Source organism: Diceros bicornis, chromosome 28, assembly GCF_020826845.1.
Source record: "Diceros bicornis minor isolate mBicDic1 chromosome 28, mDicBic1.mat.cur, whole genome shotgun sequence".
Taxonomy (NCBI): Eukaryota; Metazoa; Chordata; class Mammalia; order Perissodactyla; family Rhinocerotidae; genus Diceros; species Diceros bicornis.
This window is the reverse complement of record NC_080767.1, coordinates 10304384-10326966: the sequence shown is the minus strand read 5'-3', so window position 1 is coordinate 10326966 and position 22583 is coordinate 10304384. Positions and strand designations below refer to the sequence as shown.

The 22583-nt window shown below is 44.0% G+C and overlaps 1 protein-coding gene across 3 annotated transcripts; it reads right to left on the bottom strand.

Annotated features, from left to right (window-relative positions):
• Positions 1–228: 228 nt before the first annotated feature.
• MSANTD3 (Myb/SANT DNA binding domain containing 3) lies at positions 229–22377 on the bottom strand. 3 transcript variants are annotated; one of them, XM_058523662.1, is made up of 3 exons: positions 22359–22377; positions 9993–10443; positions 229–2885 (listed from the first exon to the last, which is right to left on the bottom strand). In XM_058523662.1, exons 2-3 carry the CDS (start codon positions 10408–10410, stop codon positions 2476–2478), a joined length of 828 nt encoding a protein of 275 aa, XP_058379645.1. In that variant the 5' UTR covers positions 10411–10443; positions 22359–22377; the 3' UTR covers positions 229–2475. The 3 variants fall into 3 exon arrangements, with proteins under 3 accessions (XP_058379645.1, XP_058379643.1, XP_058379644.1); XM_058523660.1 differs by lacking the exon at positions 22359–22377 and adding an exon at positions 21969–22084; XM_058523661.1 differs by lacking the exon at positions 22359–22377 and adding an exon at positions 21802–21874.
• Positions 22378–22583: the final 206 nt, after the last annotated feature.

The window sequence follows — 22583 nt, the reverse complement described above, 5'->3', positions numbered from 1 at the left end:
CTCTACACCAGTGGTTCTCAACCTTAGTTATGTATCAATCCCCTATAAAGCTTCGTAAAATGTAGAGGACCAGGCCTCAACCTAGGTCAACTGAATCAGAATCCTCTGGGAATGGGACCCAGTGGGACTACTTATTTATAAAGCAGTCTTTCTAATGCATAGCCATGATTGAAAACTACTGTTATAAACTCATAAATACCATTAACAATAGAACAAGATGCTTTAGGCTGCTGGTTTAATTATCCTTTATTTGTTCAGTTAGGAATTAGTTTGATGCTTTTATAGTTCCATTATGTGTATGAGCATTTTTTGTGTTGTTCTACATTGTTGTTTGTGTGCTTAAGTGGTAAATTCTGAGAGAGAGAATAATATCCGGCTCACTGCCGTACACAAAAATGTACCTAACCCAATTTTCTCTTTTTTTTTTTTTTTTTTTTGAGAATAAGTAAAAACTTCAGAGGGTCCTCTAAAGCCTTGCTACACAGAAGCATGGTGACCAAACAGCACTGGCAAAACCTGGGAACTTGTAAGAAATGCAAAATCTCAGGCCGCACTCCAGAATCTGCATATTAACAAGATTTGCAGATGGATCAATAGGGGAAGCAAAGACTAACTTTTCTCAGTTCACATCGGTGTTGAGGGCCTGCTGGTCCCCAGACTAATCCCTAGCGTGTTGGAGGGCATGGAGAGTCAAGTTTTGTCTCCCAGAAACCATTTAAGCTTGGGACTTTATCCAGAAGCTGCTTCTCTAAAGGGTCCATTTGGTAAAAACTAAGTTAAGAATACAAATCCTTACAAAAGGATCCTTCCTTTCAAAGAAGACTAGTCTTCACAGGGTTCCTTTAAATAACCAGTTCCTCTAAGACATTTAAAATATCAGTGTATAAAATAAATTGAGATCCATTTAAGTTTTATGCAGTGCACAAATAATGAGTATACATGTACTTCACTGAACTTACAGTCCCCAGGACCCAAATTCCAAAATTATGAAGGAGAGAAGCTTAGCCAATGCAGTAAACAATTGCTCCCTGTTGACCCATGCCCTGTGGGCAATTATGATGTTAGCAGTACCCATCCAAGACTCTGCAGACCACACCATAGTCAAGGACTTGTAGCAGATTCTGAACATTATCTAGACCATCTCCCTTGTTTTATGGACAGGAAACACCACGGCCAAGGACTAAAAGGAATTACCCAAAGTCACACAGCACTTGAGGCAGAACCAAGCTCAGTATTCAGGCCCTGACTCCTAGTCCTACACTCCGTATGTTGCCTCTGCCACACGCACTCCTCCTTCCCCCAATGCGGCCTTGAAATCTCATTCTCAGAATTGCTGGCCTGCTTTGGCACTGAAATGTCACTTTGCTGCTTCTAGCTACTGCTGGGCCCAACTCCCAGGGCTGTTTCTAACACCAAGCTACAGGAGAAGCCATCTCACAGCTCAATCAGAATACCCACTTAAAGTCAACGCATGTTTCCAAATATATTGGTAATGGATTCTTAAAAAGATCAATGCTAACTGTGTAATGCAAACTACACAGCATTACTCTGAGCCAGCACCACGAGCATGGTGAGGGAAGGACCTTCGGTGGCTAAAGATGAAAAACAAGGGCAAATGATGAACTCAGTAGTACGAAGTTGGGAGGAAACTACAGAGGGAAAAGGCAAAAACCGGAACGCAGTGGGGGAGGCAGCACCTTTGAAAAACATACACAGTGTGACTATAAAATTGCAAGTCTTTTCTTTTAATAAAACAAGCACAACAGGACAGGACACAGAAATCTAAATGAACATTTCTCCCTCAAAGTAGTTACATCCTTAGTTCCAACAAAGCCACCACTGTTGGAGACATTATTTGGAACTCCTCTTTGGGGAAAGGAAGGCCTTACAACGCAGTTTTGAGCCGCATTAGAAAATATCCTTCCATACACTGGGCTGTTTAAAAACAGAAAATCCACACTCAAAGGACACTGAAAAAATGAAAAAGGTGCTGCAGCTCTCATGGAGGTTCCCTAAAGACCTCTAGCAAGTTCTGAGCAACAGCATCCCCACCGGAGACATGGGTGGCCTCCCAGGACGGCCACTTTCAATGGGAGGGCATTCACTTGGATAGAAAAGTTCTAATGTCTATTAAAAAAAAAAAATCAGCCACACTCCTTTATAGTCACACTTGCATTTGGTTAAAAAAATACAACAACAACACTCACACATGGTTCTTGTAGGAATTCTAAGTAAGAGACATTACATTCAGAATTATAGCACGCGTCGTGATCATTTTCAGAAGACTCTAACAGCTTGTTTGCCACTTAAGGGGTACATAGGGTGCAGCTGTTTACCTGAATGTTTTCTTAAATAAGTGACTACTACCACTCTAATTTTCCTAGTTGTAGCTGTTACAGGTTACTGACGGCAAGTTCGTGTTCCAGACTTTCTTTGCCAACACAGATTAATTACAAGGGAGCTGCCCCCACAGTCTTAGGGTGAATTGGGAAAGGGCCGGTTAAATGAGGAAACAGGCCACTCCTTGGTAAAAGTTTGTAGTTTTCTTTCCCAATACATCTTCTTTTTATTCAGAACTTCCATTTTTATCCTGTGTTCCTCCTCTGCCATCTCACACTCTCGCTCTATCTGCTGGATTTTGGCCACATGCACCTCATTCATTTGTATCAGCTGCAGCTGTAAGATGGACATTTGTTGATGGTGTTCTTCCTCATGCATCTTTTTTAAAGCACCTTCCTGAGAGGTTTTGCTCCTGTAGTTTTTATTGGCTGTTATTCTGACAGCTGAACACGAGGGTTCAGGTTGAGAGGTCCCCTCACATACTGGAAAATGTATGAACTCTTTCTCATCATCGCACAGTTCTCTATTTGAAACAGCAAATGATTCTGAAAAACAGTAGCAGAAAACATATGTTCAAAGATTTTACAGGCAGAGAGTAAATCAATCCTATTTCAAACGACAGGGTCCCCCGTTACAGGATGTATCTGAAATAGCATCTGCTCTGGTCTGCATGCCTACAGGTACCCTTGCCACACCTGACTTTTTAAAAACCCATAAATCAAAGCAATTTTCCCTTAAGAAGTCATGGTAAAGGGTTTCGTCATGTATTCTCTAGAACTGTGAACTACGGGAAGAGTAGTCAGAGACTGCGCTTATCAAGAATCGGAAACCTTGTTATGTTGATGTAAGTTCCAAAATGAAGTGTGCACAACTCCAAATGAGCAGACCACAGTACGAGGCCAACAGTAGGTTTTCACATTAAGTTCTCCCTTGGTCTCATCACCCTTTCTCAGTTTCTCACTCAGCCATGAACACTTGTTCAATCTCCACAAGAGCGCCATTGTTGTTTCCTGCTCCAGGTCTTAGCCCTAACCCTGGAAAGCCATCTTACAAATGTCCTCCCTTGAAAGACGAGTCTCCCTGGCTTAACTTCCTCGGCACACCATTTCTCTTCAGTCTCCTACATCTGGCTGTTATCTCCAGCACTGCCATCTGGGGGTCAACATTCAGATCTCAAAGACACTTTTCAATGTCCCTCTTATGTAACCTCTCCCTTGTTAATAAACAACAATTTATTAACAATGTCCCTCTCCTTATGTAACTTGACAATCCTTCTTGAAATTTCTTTCCTCTATTAGCTTCTGAACCATCGCTCTCTCCTAAGTTTTCCACAGCCTCCTCTCTGACTGCTCCTTCTCAAGTCTCCTTAAAGGACTCAGACTCATGCTCCACCCACCTCTCACCTTTTAATATTCCCCTCGGGTTCCTGTCTTTGGCTCTGTTTTCAGTCCACCCTAAGTAACCCTCATAATCTGGTTCCAAACTTCCTTTATCTTTCTTCCCTTACTCTTCAAAATACTCTGTGTGCCCATCGATCCTACCACAAACTACTCACATTCTTAAAGGCCATGCTTTTCTTCATAATTCTTCAGCCTGAAGTTGGGCTCACTAATCGTCCTCCTCCCACTCACCCAAACACACACTCCTCCTCCCATCTCCCTTTTTCAACCTCTCCCCTTCATTCAGCACCAATGCCACTTGCTCTGCGAAACCTCAGCTCTCTCCTTTCTCTATACTGACTCTTCTGTTACAGCACTTAACACACACTAGTATTATTTTGGGACCACGTCTTATTCATTTCTTTTATCTGTGAGACCATTACTTTGCTTGGTACACAGTGGATACCTACTAAATATTTATTGGCTGAAGCTTTGAACACAAGGGGAAAAGAGCTTATGGATACAAAAGGATGCCACTTTTGGTAGTGCCACGTTTGCACTCGTTATTTTTCTAGGGCAATAACATTAGTATCAATTCAAGATTTTCAACAAGGAAACCACTAACTTCACTAACCTACCGAGTCTTCTAGCTGTGACTCCAAGGCTTTCTTGGGAAGCTTTACATTTCCAATAATGAGAATCGTCTCCTTGGAGAAAAATAATATCAATTTATTAACAGAGTTGATTACATTATTAGGTTCACTCCGTTATTCCAGAAGATGGGATGCTGGGAATGTTAATGGCTACTGGGGGAAACTTAGCTCGTAATACTGTTAATAAAAGGAAAAGGGCTACTGTTTAGCTTATTTCACTCCAAGGGGTTAGGTAACAACCATAACTAGTCCCTAATTAAGATTAAAGAAAGGTAAAAATCTTACTTTTGAAAGAGAAGGTTAAAAGTACTTCTGTGTCATCCAGAGATAATGAAAATGTCTCCCTAGGAAACTTCCCCAACTCCAACGGCTCTGGCCTTGATTAAATGTCCTTCCTTCATGCTCCCACTGCCTCCTGAGCCCACTCTGGCAGAGCACTTGATAAAACTGGTGGTTTAACTACCTCCCCTGCAAGTGTCTGAATACTTTGCAGACAGAGACTGCCTCTTGTTCATCCTCATGGAGAACCCAGCAGAGGGCCTGGTAGACTGCCGGGCAGGTGAGAAACGTGTGTGGGATGAACTGGCTGCAGTGGGTCACATCCCTCCCAACAGAGCACAACTATGTGGAAAGAACAGTGTTCTGAGCGGAGAGCCGAGGCACAGGACAAAGAAATGGGACAGGCTTAACATTGAGAATAGAGTCCCTCAGATGTGACCAACTGCAAAGAGGATTACCTCATCTGTTTCCTTTCTAGTCTTAGATCTGAAAGTGTCTTCTTTGAAGACTGAACACAGCAGACATTTTTTGGTACTTTTAGCCTCTTTTCTCTTTGATTTCATTTCAAAAGATAGTTCTGTACTCCTCTGAGTCTTTAAAGTTCATGCCCTCACAATGCCACTTATGTCTCCCAATTTCTAAATGCTCATTTTTATCTCAACAATTCTAGGCTTTAGGGGTCCAATGATGATAACGATGATGATGATGATGATGATGATGATGATGGTGGTGGTGATGATGATAGTGGTGATGACAGCAGCTACCATTTTCTGAGTAGCTAACCAGGCACTAGGCTGGTGCTTTACTACATTACCTCATTTAATTCTCACAATAACCCTCTGAGGGAGGTATTATTCTAGAAAACCAAATAATATCCAAAGTCATTTGGCTAGCTTAAAGAATCAGGACTCTAGTCCAGGTCTGCATGACTCCCAACTCCAAGCTCAATGACTACAACACCCAGCCTCTCACTACTTCACTTGCTCAGCTGATCACTTATGTATCTTAAAATGCAGCCTCCAAGTTGTATCCACTACAAAACCATCTATTATTAAGAATATGGGTGTATATTCCAAATTTTGATCTCCAAATTTCTCTCTAGAGCTATGAACATGAAGACAGTATGTTCATGCCCGGGAGCGGAGAAATTACTCTACTTTAAAACTATTTTTTTTAGTTTAAACATATGCCAACACATACATTTTAAAGAAAGCAAGCCAGGCCTCTTAAGAAGACTCTGGTAGAAGCTGGGGCTTAAAACTAGAGAAGCCCAACGGAGTAGCTAATTAACTTTCATACAAATATTAGCTCTGATGAATGGAAGCCAGTGTTCAGATGGGGAGAGTCTTCTCTAATTGGAAAAAGACTATCCTGGGAACGTAACCTGCTGCACACAAACGCTACATAATCTCTCCCCCAGGTAAAACAAAGCCACCCGAAGTAGAAAACAACTCAATCTTGTGCAAAATGGATAGGAAGGCCCAAGGGCCTTCCTGGGAATGGAGAACACAGTCAAGGGGGTATTTTTCCACTTGGACAATTTGAGTAAGTTTAATATCAGCAGGAAAAACCTACCATGGCAATAAAAGATGGGAAAGAAACTGTGTACAAGCCAAACCCCAGCTCTTCTCAACAGAAGAAATAGGGGTGACTGGGAAAATGGTTAAATAAGATGTGGTGCATGCATACTACGGAATATTATTCATCAAGTAAAAGAAACAAATTAGATTTGGGAATAGATCTTAAAAACATTCTAAGTGAAAAAAGGCCAAAAGGAAAAAAAAAGGAATGGTATGTATAGCACAATTTTTAATTTATGTAAATTTAAAATACATGCACATAAAACACCAATGCATGCTTTCAGGAACATTGAGAGACTACACAGCACATTGGAATTATTAGGGTGCAGGAGAAAAGAATGAAAGTGGTGAATGGGGATAAACAGGGAATAAATATGTAAGTTAACACAAAAGGGGGCTTTTCACGACCAATGGTGCTAGTGTGCCACGACTGGAAATATAACTCAGTCCCCTGTACTGGAGTCCCCACCCCAAAACAACAGGATGGAATTAAATAGTGATAATAATGGAATTTATTAAGAAATGTTTGTGTTAGTTAATTACAGCTTTGTGTATCCGGGTTTACATTATTCAAGTATAGCTTTATAGTAAATAATAGCATATGAAATTAAATATAAGTTCTCTTAAGATTTTGGAGTACTACTTGAAAGCTTAGTTTTCGTAAATATATTTGACATTAAGTCATCCTACACTTCCGACCACTCCTAGAAAATTTTGTTGGTTCCCCTAGTTTGTTCTGCAAATCTGTTCCCCAAAGATAATGGAAGATAAGTATCAAAGGCAAATTATCATGTATCATAAGTCTGCAGGGTATAAATTGTTTTAATATATTTAAGGGGAAAATACTGGTTTTTTGCAAATACTTTCCTAACTGTTAAACACAAATTTTAAGACTACTGTGCTCAAATACAGATTTACATTTCAAGAAAGTCATTGACAAAGCTAACAATATCTAGGGGACAATAATCAAGATGACGAAGTTGAAATCATCTCTCACAAAAAATAGTTGGAGGGAGGCCTCTAGTGGAATGCTCCTAGGCTCCATCCTGGTTAACAAATTCCAACAAATCTCTGAGCACCTAATTCTGTAACAGGCACTCTGTAAGGTGTTTAGAACAGTGCTGTCCAATAGAAATATAATACAAGCTACATATATAATTTTAAATTTTCTCATAGCCACATCAAAGAAGTAAAGAGAAGTGAAATTAATTTTAGTAATATATTTTTTAATCCAATATATCTAAAGTTGTGTCATTTCAATGTGTAATCAATATAAAAATTATTAGTAAGATATTTTACATTCTTTTTTGGTACTAAGTCTTCAAGATATGGTGTGTGTACTTATAGCACATCTCAATTCGGTCTACACACATTTCAAGTGCTTACTAGCCTCACGTGGCTTGTGGCTACTGTATTGGACAGCACAGAGTTAGAGATGCTAACTGAAGCAAAACACACACACACAGTCCCTGTGTCAAAATACACACAATGGAATAAGAGCCATAACCCTACAGCAAGTTTTCAACCTTTTTCCCACCAAGACCCAGAAGGGATGACTGACACTTTCACCTGTCGTCTTCTTTCTTGAAGGTAAACTGAAATACACAACGAGGGCAGTAACCTCAAAGCTGTCTTAATGTGTAGAAAGAGTTCCAGTACCTTAACTACTAGTGTTAACAGATTATTTTGGACACACCTCCCAACTGATAAAGCAGCAAGGTTCTCCACGACCCTCCAGATTTGACCTGGAAACAGGAACAGGCAGCATCTGGCTGTGCTTACTAATCACCAGCAAAAAGAGGAGTCTCATGTGTCGTATACGTACAAACATTCAATTTAGAATAAAACTCTTTTACAAGTGGGTCTCTAGCAAATGTCACTACAGGAAGGACACTGAGAATCCATATGTATTCCCTTCTTGCTGGAAATTTATAAATTGTGTTTATGCATAAATGAAGTACATCATTTCCTCGAAAAAAAAAGAGAAAAAAATTTGTGGAATGAACTTTCCAGATCCTACCCTAGAATTCCAAAATGGGGAAATAAGACTGTCTCCTTAGAATAACCCTACGAAATCAATACACAATAACCCAGATCAAAGATTTGCAAAGCTAACTGGAAGCAGTCTACACCAGCATCTTCCTTGGCAACATCTCCCAGGGAGCATAAGCAATTTGAAAAGCATCCCTGCTGATTCACCTCCCTCCCGCCCCCGGCACCACTCCCTTTGCTGCCTCACAGAGTATGAATGACTCCAAGGCCAGCAAGATGGAGAGGAACCGGCTGACGCTGTAAACATCTCCAAAGCAAGGACACTGTCAATTAGCAATGGGCCCCATCCGCCACAGAAGCAGCAACGGGGAGGAGGGGTAAGAGAGTTGGCAGTGTCCATAGAAACACTGGGTCTGCTGGGAAGTACCCTGGCTTGGGAACTCAAGAAACAAAATTCAGACACAGAGTTCCTACACTGGAAAATGGTGCGCGAGGTTCATGACATTAATGACTATGGTTGCCCCACTGGTTCCCTGGACTTAACCTTAGTCAAAAGATCAGCAGGCAAACAAAGTTCTGATCATAATTTAGGTTCCCAGGATGATCTGCCCTAGGGAAAAAAAAACGTGCTAATCAAAAACGTGTATTCAGTTCACTTGGTTCTTATCTTTTTCACTCTACATGGGTAACATTCTTGGTTTTAGACAGTTTCTTGAGACTTTTAATTAACCAGTCCCTCAGAGCTCAATCTACTCTGGGGACACTAATGAGTGAATTTCTCATCCTGCAAGCTAAGAATCAGATTTTCCTAGGCAAGTGCTTGCTGGGTCCTTGGAGCACCTTATGAGCAGCCCGCTGGCCTCCCCAGGAATCTTGTTCCTCTGCTTTAAGGCGTGTCTTCTGCAAACTGCAACGCATCTATATCAACTGGCCATTCCCATCTTAAAAGAGGCAGGAATTATTGGCAATTTATCTATATGCATTCCCACCCTCGTCTTGCCTGGAGGCATTTCAATAGCCCCTTCATTCCAACCTTTTAAAGCTATGATACACTGTCAATACATCCTTGATTACATGACAGTCTTTCCTTCCCTAAAAATTATGTATGGCATATTTTTCTTTTCTCAGTGGAAGTATATAAAAACTAAAATGAATTTTTTCCCAGAATGTCTCGAGTTCGCCAGAGTGCCACAAACCAAAAGTGTGGATCACAATATTACAACGGGTGGAAATGCTAGTTTTTAATCTCAGTGAATGCTGAATAGGTGTTTGCTATATTAGTCTCTGTACTAAATTCTTAAGTTTGAAATAATTCGCTATTTTAATGGGGCCTTTTGAGTGACTTAAGCAGTGTTTTGCACATAATAGGTCCTCAAAAATATCTTTTTGAAAAACTAAGATTGAGTGAATGAATATAACTCCTTAAACAATTCTCTAATTTAATATATTTGAGATAAGTTGAGATAAGCAACTGATGAACTTCATTAATAACAACTGTATTAATGTAGCGCCTTATTTTTCCTTATTCTTAATAAGAGATAAGAGAGATCTCTTTAAGAGAGATAACACGAGGATATAAGCAAGAACTTTTGTTTTTATGGACCATGTGACTTGAATGTCCTGTATAATCTGGAGATTTTGAACTGGGAAAGTCAAGTTTGATATCAAAGTTTCTTCTTTATAAAGTCCCTCAAAATTAAGGATTTTAAAATTAGAAGATCAAACAGGTACCCAGTGAGAACAGGCAAGCTGGCCTCAGGGACCGATACCTTGGGCGGCGGCATCAGCGGGGTATTCAGGCTCCTCGTCCGGGGGGCTCTGCAGGAAGTAGAGCTGCTCCGGCAGCATGGTGGCGATCTTCTCCTTCCCCAGGACGTGGGTGCTCAGCAGAGGACTGACACTGCGTTTCACTTTCTCTCTCCTCTCGTGGGCCATAATTTTTTTGGTCCGAGCCTTGATGTTCTCCCAGCACTTCTTCAGCTGTTTGAAGTCCCGCAGAGACACGCTGGGCTGCGAGTTGTACTCGTGGGCCAGCGCCTGCCAGGTACGCTGCTTGAGGGCGATCGTCCGGGCATCACTTTTCTTACATTCCAGGACATACTTGTACTTTTCTACTAAAGCAAGCAGGATGCTCTTTTCCAATTCCGAGAAGTATTTCGCAGGTTTTATAATTTCGTTGTTTTGCATTTTCCACTATATTTCTCCTGGCCGTTAGCTATCCTGGAAAAGGAAGTTTGAAACAATAATCACTAACTCCAGCAATAAAAATGTCAGCAAATTACTTAAGCTTAATCCCTGCCTTGATTCCCTTTGTCTGAAATACAGCACTTTCTTCTCCATTAATGTTGAATTATGATATTCTCAGGAAAACATTCAGAAGTGTACTAGGAATGGGGTTTTACTTCAAAGTAGATTTTCAAGTAGGTCCTTTGTTGGAGGTCTTGGCCATTCCGTGAATACCCGGTATGTAACAGCAAAAAAACAAAAGTGGAACATCCACGTGGAACTCTAATTTGTTAATTTATTTCTGCTTAATGTTAGGGAACTGATTATTCTCCAAATTCATAACGTAAGGCAGCTCTTAAACTAAACAGCTTTCTCAAAGTTCTGTCACAGCTGAACACAGAGAAGTACTGTGTAACCAAATATAACAGATAATGTAAACACTATCAAGATTTCAGAATCATCAAGAAATCACCCCAAAAGATCTGACATTTCCATCACTATGTCTGTGACCTTGTATAGGTCCATGTTCCTAGAGGAACCTCAGTTTCTTCATCTTTAAAATGAAGGCTTGGAGTCTGTGATCGCTAAGGTACAAGGACCACTTTTAAAAGTGTACAGTCCTATGTAAATAATTTATACAATTTCTGGTAAAAAGGCCTGGGTGCTTAAAGATGGAGTCCAATGCCCCTCTTTTCAACTGAGGGAACTAAGGGCCAGTAAGATGAAGTGGACTGCCCAAGATCACAAAGGTGGTGACTTAGAAAGTCAAGAACCTAGACTGTCCTAATAGTCTGGTATTCTTTTTTTTTTAACACATCAAATAATAGCCATTTTTATTATGCATATTCCTTTCAAGTCTTTGTTCACATTTTATGTTATCAATTTTATATTATTTACAATTTTTGAAATAACCTTTTCTCCATTTGTATCATTATTTTAGTCTATATAATACCTTTTTATATTTTTAAATAAAAATTATATTTAATATACATAAATTTGATTTCATACACATATACATGGTGAAATCATTACTACATTCAAGCTAATTAACGTATCATGTCTTCACGTAGTTACTCTTTTTTATGATGAAAGCACTTGAAATCTCCTCTCAGCCTAATTCCAGTGTTCAGACAGTAGTATGAACTACGGTCACTGTGCGTGTCCATTAGCTCTCTAGACTTATTCATCTCTAGACTTATTCATCACATAACTGCAACTTTGTACCTTTGACCAACATCTCCTCATCTCCCCCACCCCTACGCCCAGTCCCTGGTAACCACTGTTACACTCTCTGCTTCTATGAGTTCGAACAGTCTGGTATTCTTAGCATCATTTCACAACCATCTCTTGGGCTCTCACCTTGGGTGACTCCAAATTACTCAACCATGACTCCCTTAGGTCATCTTGCCATCCTCCCCACTGCTGAGCCAGCATCTTTCACACAATAGGTGTTAGTAAATGTCTCATTCCATTGAACTTACGGGCGTTTTGTGACCCTATACTTTTCCCACATCTTTCAATCACAGGAAGCTATCAACAAAATTAGTCTCTCAAATATGTTGTGGCAAGAATATCACTAAGCAACACTGAATTCAGCAATAAAGTGAGCATTGCACGGTTCCCTTTGTGGAAGGGACCAACACGCCCCAGTACTTCTTATGTTCTCCAAGCCTCTGATTTTTCAGAATAACAGGCAAGCATCAAGATACTGATGACGTAGTCCGTTTAAACTGACCAACCCGTATCAAAAGAATTAGAAACTAACTTGAAAGGAGTCCCACTGGCCCAAAACGGGACATATGAACATAGACAAGGGTGAGAGGTACACAGATTCATTAAATTATTCTCTCGATCTTCATGCATGTTTGAAATGTTCCATAATAAAAAGTTAGGGAAAAAAGGCTATGGCTTTTCAATTTACAGTATACTGATATAAAATCACACTATTACAAGCCAGCTATTCGTATATTATGCCTGGGGAGGCGTTACTGTAGTTATGAATAGCTGACATTTGTTACACCTGAGGCTGGAGGGGACTGAGCCAGATCAGAGAGCCTTAAAATTGAGGCCAAGGAGTGTGGGCTTTACAGAACCTGATCAGGGTCTCCCACTATGCACCACCTCCTCCCAAAAGTTAAAGTTAATGAAACACTAGTGTGATCAGTGTCTCCACACACCAGGTACCTTGTCTCATACTCATCGTGGGCACAGAGTATCAGAGATGGAGAGATTTAGACACAGGTCAAAGGTGGTTTGATTCTCAGATCTTGGGCAAAGCTAAATGAGGGGAAATTTATGTTTGGGGATATGTTCCTGCATCCCTAAATTCCCAGGCCTGTACTTCAATCATGTTGCTCTAATGTCCCTACAAGGACACCCAATCCAGGCCCTTTCTTCCCCAAAGATCTAAAATTAATTTTTCCCCTTCAACACTCTCCTATTCCCTACAAAATCGATGTTCCCCAAACTGAAATTTATTAACACACGCTCCTACCATATCTATATCTGCCAAGATGTCTGTGTCCAACTTTACTTTCTGTAGTTTTTATTATAAAATCAATAGGTGTACTGAATGTTCTTAAACTACACAGCTCCCAGAGCAGATTCTGATCCAATATTCCACCCCAACCCCCCTGCCCCAGGAGATGTCAATACGCCTACCTTCCCTCAGGCCCCCACTATACTTAAGAATCACTGCTATAACGATTGAGAAATCTGATTCACAAATGAAAAAGGGATTGTTCCTTATTTTATTCTATTATAGGTAATGCTGTTTTATTTAAATATATACATAAATTAATATATATTATATATTTTTTCTTTCTAAATAAATCTTTTTTATCTTTATTTCTTTCACGGTAATTGCCGCCACAAAAGATAAAAACACTTAAGACTTTTGTGACATCGCCATCTGTCCTCCAGAAATGGTGTACCAATTTACATTCCTACTAACAGCACAAGAGAATGACTGTTTCCCCACGCATTTACTCTTGCTGCTAACTTTTTTTTAAATCTATGCCAACTATGGAGGTGAAAAAGGTCATTTCATTGTTTAATTATATATGAACTCCAGCTCTCAAGCAAATAAGCCACACTCTGACTGAACAAAGTCCCTGTGATACTTGGAATTAAAATTACATGGAATTAATTCCAATCAATTTAATAATTCTTTGTCACAACGTGTGCAGTACCGCTAGCTGCCATCAGGTGGCGGTGGGCTCGTGGGGAGTCTCCATTCACAAAGGATATTGCCCTAAGTATGGCCAGTTGAGTCTAATAATAGCAGTAATAACAATAGCAGATAACTTTTATTGAGCCTTTACTGTGGGTTAGATGCTATACTAAGTGCTTAATATGCACTATATCATTTAACCCTCCAAAAAAAACAGCCCCTGAGAACATCATTTGTTACACTACAATATTTTCTGTTTAAAAAAAAAAAGCTTTATTAAAGCACCAGAAAAAATTACACAACTGCTCTCAAAAGCAAATACTCAGAATTACCAACACCTGGGGACCATTAATAGCCTATTAACTCAACTGTTATTTAATCACTCCCTAAGTAAATCCAGAGCTACCAATTTACTTTGCTTAATTTTGTAGAACAGCAGGCCTCCCTGGGCCATGTGGTTGCCTCCTGCAGGGAGTCTGGTATGAGACAGTGTACCCCAAAGGTGCCCTGCGGATTCCCAACAGCCTCATGAAGTAGGCTGTTATCCCCACTAACCAATTATTATTCCTGTTTCCCAGATAGGAAGAGTGAGGCTCAGTAACTTGCCTGTGGCCACACAAATGGTAAATGGCAGAACCAGGATTCAAACCCAGGCCTGACACCAATGCCCATGCTGCTCTCTCCTCTGCTCAGCGCTCTTCTTTCATACCTGGTGACAGCCTTTAGCATCCCTGCTCATATTACATGTCAATTAGCCATCTAACTGTCAGCAGGGCAAGGTCCTAGGGCAGAGCAGCTTCCGGGGAGCTGTGCCTGCTCTGTCCTCTCCATTTGGCGGCTCTTGTCCTGCCCTCCCCTCCCCGCCTCGATCACCCCTGCCCTCTATGTCTCAAACCTATGGCCCAGGACTCCCACTTCCCCCATCCCCTCCCAGGTGTACCTCTCTCAGTCTAACCAGAGCTCTGAAATAATTTCCGCTGTTGACCTGATAAGAATGTATGTTTGAAAAGTAACTGTAGCGATAACATGGAGCTTTAAAATGGCCCACGCTCAGGGGAACCTGACATTCTGCTTGAGCACCTGACTGACAGTCCTAAGTAAACAAATACCTCCCAAGGTAAGAGAGCTCCCGGTGAAGCTCATTAATAGAAACTTCGAGGCTAGAAAGCACATTCTAGCTTAAAACTACTCAGCAATGTCCGTAATCGGTTAGAGATGACAACATAACAAGCCTTCCATGCTGCATTAGCTGTTAGACTTAGGCTGGTCTTCCCTGCCCCCAACTCTGCTCATCCATAGATCATCTTTTTTGTCTGCCGTTCTGCTAGACACAGTGCCAACTGTTCTTATGCATCGTGGTGGTGCAAGAAGCAGCCCAGTGACCCTCACATAGCGGACCCTTGGCAAACATTTATGAATGAATACATTTTGCTATAGGCGTAAAACTGCCTACCACGTACAGAATGAGTATCATGCATGATAAAACAGTACACTAAAAGCTGCATACAAGTAAAAACAGTCAAATAAAATAGCAAAATCCAAATGCAATGGAAGTTATCCTTGGGCTAGGCAAAGACTCACAGACAGCACTACATAAAAGATCGCAATTCCAACACCATAAAAGAACAAAGAAGAAACAATCAGCACAATTCCCAAAACCCTACGATTGACTACATCACCAGAAGATTGTAGTAAGTATACTTACTATCCACCTTAAAAGAAAAATCCATCTGTTATGAACTGAATGTTTATATCCCCCCAAATTCATATGTTGAAGCCCTAAATCCCAGGGTGGCTGTATTTGGAGATGGGGCCTCTAGGGAAGTAAGTAAGGTGAAATGAGGCCATAAGAGTGGGGCCCTGGTTCAATCTCTCTCATTCTCTGTCTCTCTCCCTCTCCCTAAGGCCTCACCAAGAGGCCATGTGAGGCCACAGAGTTGGCCACCTACAAGCCAAAAGAAGAGGCCTCAGAATGAAACCTACCTTGCTGGCACCTTGATCTTGCACTTCTAGCCTCCAGAACTGTGAGAAACAATTTCTGTTGTTTAAGCCACCCAGTCTGTCGTATTATGTTATGACAGCCCAAGCCAACTAACACTAATTTAATACCATTTAATAATATTGTAAGTCCACCAAGGGTCAAACTAAGTCCTAAAATTTGAGCAAAGACTAGAGAATCTTGGCCAGATTTTACTTCTACTGCCCTTTGTGGAAAAGAGAGTTCTTTGAAGCCAAAATTCAGAATAGGAACCATGACTGAAAATCTGTGGCACTGAGAGCTCAGTCAGATGTCCGGATATTAATGAACTACTGCTCTTAAAGTGAAGTGAAATAAACCAAGACACGGAATGCAGAAAACCTGGGCTCAAATCCTGACTTCAGCACTCACGTAGCCGCGTGACTCTGGGCAAGGCAATTAACCTCCAATGCTTCATCTGGAAAATGAGGTTTATACCTGCTACTCTGCCTTACTCCTGTCCTGCAGTGGGAGTAAAGCAGCAGCACAGACTAGAGCTTCAATAAATCTGAGTTCTTTCCACCCCTCCCACCATATTAAACTGCTTCCAAACACAGAACAGTGGTCTGTATACAATAGATACTCAAATACTTATTTGCTCTTTAATTTCATAGACACACAATTCAACAAATATGTAATGAACCCCTGCCAGAGGCTCAGTACTGTCCCAGAATATGTGGGAGATACAAAGAGAAGCTGAACCCTAGAGCCTGAAAGGAGCACTGGCGTGCAGACACAGATAACTAAAACAAGAAGCACACCGACACGGACGCTGTAATAGAGGACAAAGGGCCGTGGGCGTTCAGAGCAGGGAAGAGGTTAATTTGCACTCTTCATGAACACGAGGACATCTGAGCTAGATCTTTAAGAATGTAGAGGATATGAACAGAGAGAGCTGAAGGAGATCATTCAGATAAATAATTGATGAGAAAGGGCCTGGGCTCTGAGTGGTGATGATGTTAACAGAAAGGAGGATGTGCACACCAGAGAGTGTTTCAAAGCGAGAAATGACCAGGACATGTGTGTGTCCACACTAGGGCGGGGGATGAAGGGAAGGCAGAGGCCAGGAGGGGACACGAGGATTAACCGAGCAGCCACTCTGTGCAGGCACCAGAGAGAGGGGGACTCCTTAAGATTGGGGAAATCATAGTCCAATGAAGACATAACACAACATAGCATATTATGGGACGGGCTGGTGACGAGCCATTGTGATAAGCACCGAGACAGAGATGTGCCCAGGGACACTACTCCAGGATTGGAGGGATCTAGAATAAGAACGTAATTCCTACTAGCATTGATTGGAATTAGAATTAGGATTAGAACAATACAGGGCCATGACTGGGGAAAAAACTGAAGGAAGGAACGTGTACAGAAAGGCTGGGTGAGCTGAAGGAAATGTAGCACCCATCCCTGAAGGAGGCCTGGCAACAAGTCATGGGTGAGGAGTGCTCTAGAGAGATGAACGGCTATTTCCTATCCTGGCCCGCTGACTCCCTCTCCTGACTCAGCATCCCCAAACAACCTTTTTTGGAAGCAACATAGATCCTAACATGTTAAAACTAAAAGGGGACCTCAGGCTAATCCTCTCACTTGACAGATGAGGCAACTGAGGCCCAGCACAAAACAGGGGGCTTCCTGGGGCCCTAGTAAGAGAGGGGGGACTAAAGCAAAGTGTCATCCTTCGTTTTCAACCCCTCCTCCCACATCTCCTCTTGGGACCCTCTCACCATCAAGATGCATTTTGCTAATACCTTAAGCCTTCCCCTGATATCCCATCTGAAAACTTGTTTTGTAACATTAGGCAAGTCCCCTTTCCTCCCCGACTGTCGATTTTTCATCTCTAAATCATAAGCTAAAGCGGGTTTTCTCTTAAGTCCCACCCAGTGCTGGCAGCCTATGTTAGCATCGCCACTACAACGGTTTTCCTGCAACCTAATTTCCACAGTTCTCTGCCAGATATGCCTAGATGGTATTTTCTGATTATTTATGAGGCTAGCAGAGCTACCAGCCAATGAAAGAGAACATGGCAACAGAATAGAGACCTCAGCACTTGAGATGATTTAAAGCCCATACCTAGGTTTAACTCTGTAGGTTAAGCAGTTCCAGCTGAAATATCTAAAGCAGGTGAGCCATCTGTTCGCTACTGTAGCCCCCGCTCCCTGAAAAGTGCCTGGTACACAGTAGGCACTCGACAAATATTAGTGGAATATATGTTGAAACTAACCTGCTCGCCATTTGCGTTTTTTACTAATTATATCTATATGTTCTACTATGTAAAATTTTTCCTCTTTTAAAGGATTTATCATAACAAAAATCATTTCCTGGCTTCTTCTTGTAAATACTATTGTATTGTGTGCCAAATTTTTAAAAGCCTCACTATGACTATGATGTCTTCATGATTTCGTTTTATCCAGAGGCAAGAGTCATCGGATATTCTTCTTCCCGTGCCCACCTTCTCGCATGCTCAGATCTGTCTACCCAGGATAGCCACTCACCTGTGCCCTCTCCGTCTTCTTTCCTTCCTTCAGAGGGCTTTCCAGTCTTAAACCTAGCACTGAACTTGCTTCCTCTAATGCTCTCCCTCCTCCTCCCCTTCACTACCCACTCCAGGCAGCCACGAAACTTGAAAGTGTTTATTTTCACCATCTGTGCCTGAGTGTGACTGCGAGCAGAACCAGTCTTGTGTTTAAGGCAAGAGCTCCCACCTCCTGTCCTTCCACCCCTCACAGTCCCCTCTATAAACCACATGAAGGTTCCTAAGAGTCCCACCCTTCCTTCCCCTCCCCCACGGCTCCACCGTAAACCATGTTCCCACCCTAGTCTTCCTGAAATTCCCTTGGAACCATTATTAAAGTATCCTCCACAGAAAGTGCTTTCACAATACACCAAGTCCCCTGCTGCAGGTGTTCCCACTCAGCCTGCTTCTCGCCTGTGAGCACTCTCCTCGACTCCCACCACTTCAGCAACCATCGCTCTCAAGTCTTGGGGCCAAGGGTCCCAGTGTTTACCTCTTACTGCAGCACTCAGAATTACTTTGCAATCTATGCACATCCTCAGGGGTCTCCCCTATCCGAGGGTGAGCTCCTGGGGCTTGGAACTACCTTTTGTTCGTATCTTTAGCACACAGTAGATTCTCTGTGCTTGTTCAAAAGAAAGTAGGGGTGTCAGGGGAACCCTTCTCTCCAGCTCTATCCTCTCTTCTCAGCACCACACAGAGTTACAGTGTCTACCAGCTGCCTCTATCTAGCTGTCCATTATGGGCATCTCAGAAATCTCCAATTCTACATAGCCAAAAGCAAACTAATTATTCCCCTACCCCTAAACTCCTGATTTCTAATGATTTCCAGCACATTAACTTGGCCCAAAGCAGAAACCACAGCATGGTCTTCCATCACAGGTAATCAAGACCTACTGTATGCCTTACCACATTATCTACTCTCTCCTCTCCCATCCTCATCGTCTATGTCTGAGGTCAGGCCCTAGTCTCCCAAACAACCTCCCAGACTTCCAGCCCCTCTCTCACACAGCAACCAGAGGGATCTTCCTAAAACACAGTGATCATGTCACAGTGTAAACCTCTGACATCTCCCCCACCACCTAACTGATCAAGTCCAAGCTCCTCACGTGGCATTCAAGGCCTGTCCAGATCTTGCCCCCATTACAGTGCCCCTCCCCACTCCACCCCACACTCTCCATGTATTCTTCAACCCAGCCAGACCAAACTCACCTTCATGCTCTTGAACCTGCTGTGTTCTCCTGCCTCTGTACAGGCGGCTTCCTCTGGCTGGAATCCTTTACCCCAAGGTCCACTAAGGGCTCATTTCCATCCCTCAAGGTCCAACTCCGGTGACATTTTTGTGACGCTTTCCTCAACTAACCCCCAGGCTATGTCTATTTTATTGTAACAGCTTCCTTCAAAAATGAGTTTGAGGCAGCTTACAAACTATGCACACACTGCAATTAGATTTTTTTTTAAGAAAGAGACTATCAGGGCAAAGACAAGACAAGGGTAAACAGAGAAGCTAGGAGGTGAGGTAGCATTCAACATCTCTCTCATACGGTCTCATCCTCATCTCACTGGAGGTAGACTGGCCCTGAGTGAGAATGCCTGAGATAGTCATTCTCCATCCAGAATGAGTTAGTTACTCCTCTGTGAGCTCACGGCCAGTTGTACATGACTGTACTGTAGCACTTCCCATATTTTGTGTAATTTGCTCTTCGTGTCCGTCTCCCCCACTGGACTGGGAAATTCCCAAGGGAAGACATAATTTCTGACTCATCTCTATCCCCGAATGAAGCATGACTCAGCACACAATTGGTGCTCAGCAGACAGTTGCTGAGTGAATGTCACCATGGACAGGGAAAAGGGCACTGGTGCTGCTCGAGCTCCCTAGCAGGCATTTGAAAAAACATTCTTTTATCGTCACAAAAAATTATATGGCTGAGAAATGGCAGAGCTAGGATTTGAACTCCAAACTATCTATGTCCCCAAAGCAACTAGTCTTTCCACGATGCACACTGCTCCCAACCTTCACCATCTCTATGTGCCCAAATACCCCCTCCTTCAAGGCCTGGTTTTAAAATAACCCTTCTCCAGGAAGCCTTTCCTGCTCACTCAAGAGAAAAGTAAGCCTGAGTCCAGCCCTGACCTTCCACAACATTCAAGGAAGAAATGGTCACAAGTGGGGAGAGGAGAGGGTGCCTCCGGGGCAGCTGAGAACTGAGCCGTCTGTTCACGTGCACTGCAGACTGTGGTGTGCCCCGTCCTCAGCTCCTGCTCCCACTCCCTTTCCCCATGGTGCAGTCCCCAGGCCTTCCAGCCTTTCTCTTCCTTCCTCAGGGTCCAAAGCCTTCCAGTTTTCCCCATTCCAAACTGAACCCCAAAATAATCTCCTCATGCCTACCACTTCTCTAACCAGGCGAACTGTGCTCAAAACACACTCCTTCATGACATCAGTCAGGCCTTTGTATTTTAAGTGCCTTATCAACCTTCAGGGTTGGTGAGTATCCCAGTCTTCTCAAACACATTAAAAGAATTTCAGGAATCACAAGAAAGGACAATGACATTTTAGGAGGCCCAATCACCAGGTTCTCAACCCATCTGAATACTTTTGGGCTGGCGTGGGAGTAAGAAGAGACAACCTGTGATCTCCTCCCAGCATCCCTCCCCCTCCCCCAGACAGGATGCCTGGTCTCTAAGGGCAGGATGGAATCCTGGTCCAGAATGCTGCTGAGGTGGTGGACCCTGGTCCCTTCCTCAACCATCTTCTTCCAGAACTCCAAAATCCTTGCCTCTCCCCTCAATCCACCCTTGTCTCCCTCTGGCCCCAAACTCCCATAGCAATCTTCAGTCCTAACTCAGGAACTGTGTTTTAGAATTAATGTTCAACACTTTCCTTGATAACACAACCGTCTTACTTGGCAGTGCTGAAATGGAAGCCCCTGGCCCCGATATTATCCGTATATCCCGGCATCCTATATCCACTCTCCTGATACGGCAGGAACATCTGTAATCTTAAATGTTACCACACCTAGAAACGCCCAATCTTCTGAATCGGAACAGGGAGACTAAATTCTTCACTGTTTCCTACTCCTAAATAAAGATTATTCGTGCAATTTACAGTAGCTTCCTCATAGCGCCAGTGTGACGATTTAATTAGATAACTCATGCCAACTGTTTAGTACCTCGGGCCTGGTACATAGAAAGTGCTCAAAATTTAGCTATGATCATTTATGTACGCTGGCTCTCACAACTGTTCCTGGGGGTAGCGATTACACCACGCACTCTCGCACCCCACCCCCCACCTCAACCCATTTACACAAGCAGCAGCCCAGGCTCCCGGAAAGGAGCCTTCCCAAGGTCAGGCGGGCACGGACGTGATGCTCTGCCCTCGGCTTCCCCGCGTGAGGGACCCCTCCCATTACCCCCTGGAACCGGGCACAAGGGGTCTTAAAGGAGCCAAGCATGGAAAAGCGCCGAGCACAGTGCCCGGCATCCAGTGGGGACCCTGGGATGGGGACCGCGCCACTGCGGGTCACCTGGCTTCCTCTCAAGCGGCTCCCGCGGCCCGGGGTCCAGAGTCCCCAGACCCCGGGGGCGCCGCTGAGTCTCCCCCAGGTCCGCGCCCCGCGGCTTTGTACGCCGCAGGCCGGCCCCACTCACCGAGTCCCTCTGCGGCGCGCGGGGGCGGCAGCCCGGCCTGCAGGGCAGGGGGCGCGGAGGCTCGGCCGGGAAGCCCGCCATGCCGGCCCGCGGCTCCCGCACGCCCGGCCCGCGCCCCCCACCGCGCCCCCGCCCCGCTGCGGCCCGCCCGCCCGGGAGCCTCCTACCTGCAGCGGCGGCGCGGCAGCCGCGGCGACCGGGGGAGGGGCCGGCGAGGCGCGAGCGCGGGCGGCCTCGGCTCCTCTCGCAGGCTGGGCGGCCGGCAGGGCCGCGGGCTCCGGAGCGCCGGGCGGCGGCGGCGCGCGCCCGGCCGGCCAGGCCCCGCCGCGCGCGCCGCGGCCACAAAGCCCGGGAGCCGCCGCCCCCCCGCGGGCCGCCCGCCGCCTGCGGGGCCGTCGGCGCCGAGGAGGGCGGGAGCGCGGCCCCGCGCAGTCCCCACCTCTCGAGCGTGGCGGCCGGCCTCCCGGGGGCTCGGGGCGGGGCGCGGGGTGCCCTCACCCACCCAACCCGCTGCCTCCAGGCTGACATCCTTGTGCTGCCTGAGGTCCTTTTCCCACCTTTGCGGAGGAGCTCCTGAAGGGCCCGAAAAACTGTTTCCCGTCCATGAACAACAACAAAAGGACGCATCCGTCGCACGGGATTTGGCGGCCAGGGACACGAGTTAGCTCGGTCCAAACCCCCTGTCTGAAAGAGGGGACTCTCTGCCACTTGGACCAGCCAGCTCCCCTATGCTGGGTTCATCACAGAGTTTTGTTCTGCTTTTTAATTGCGGGATGTGTCTC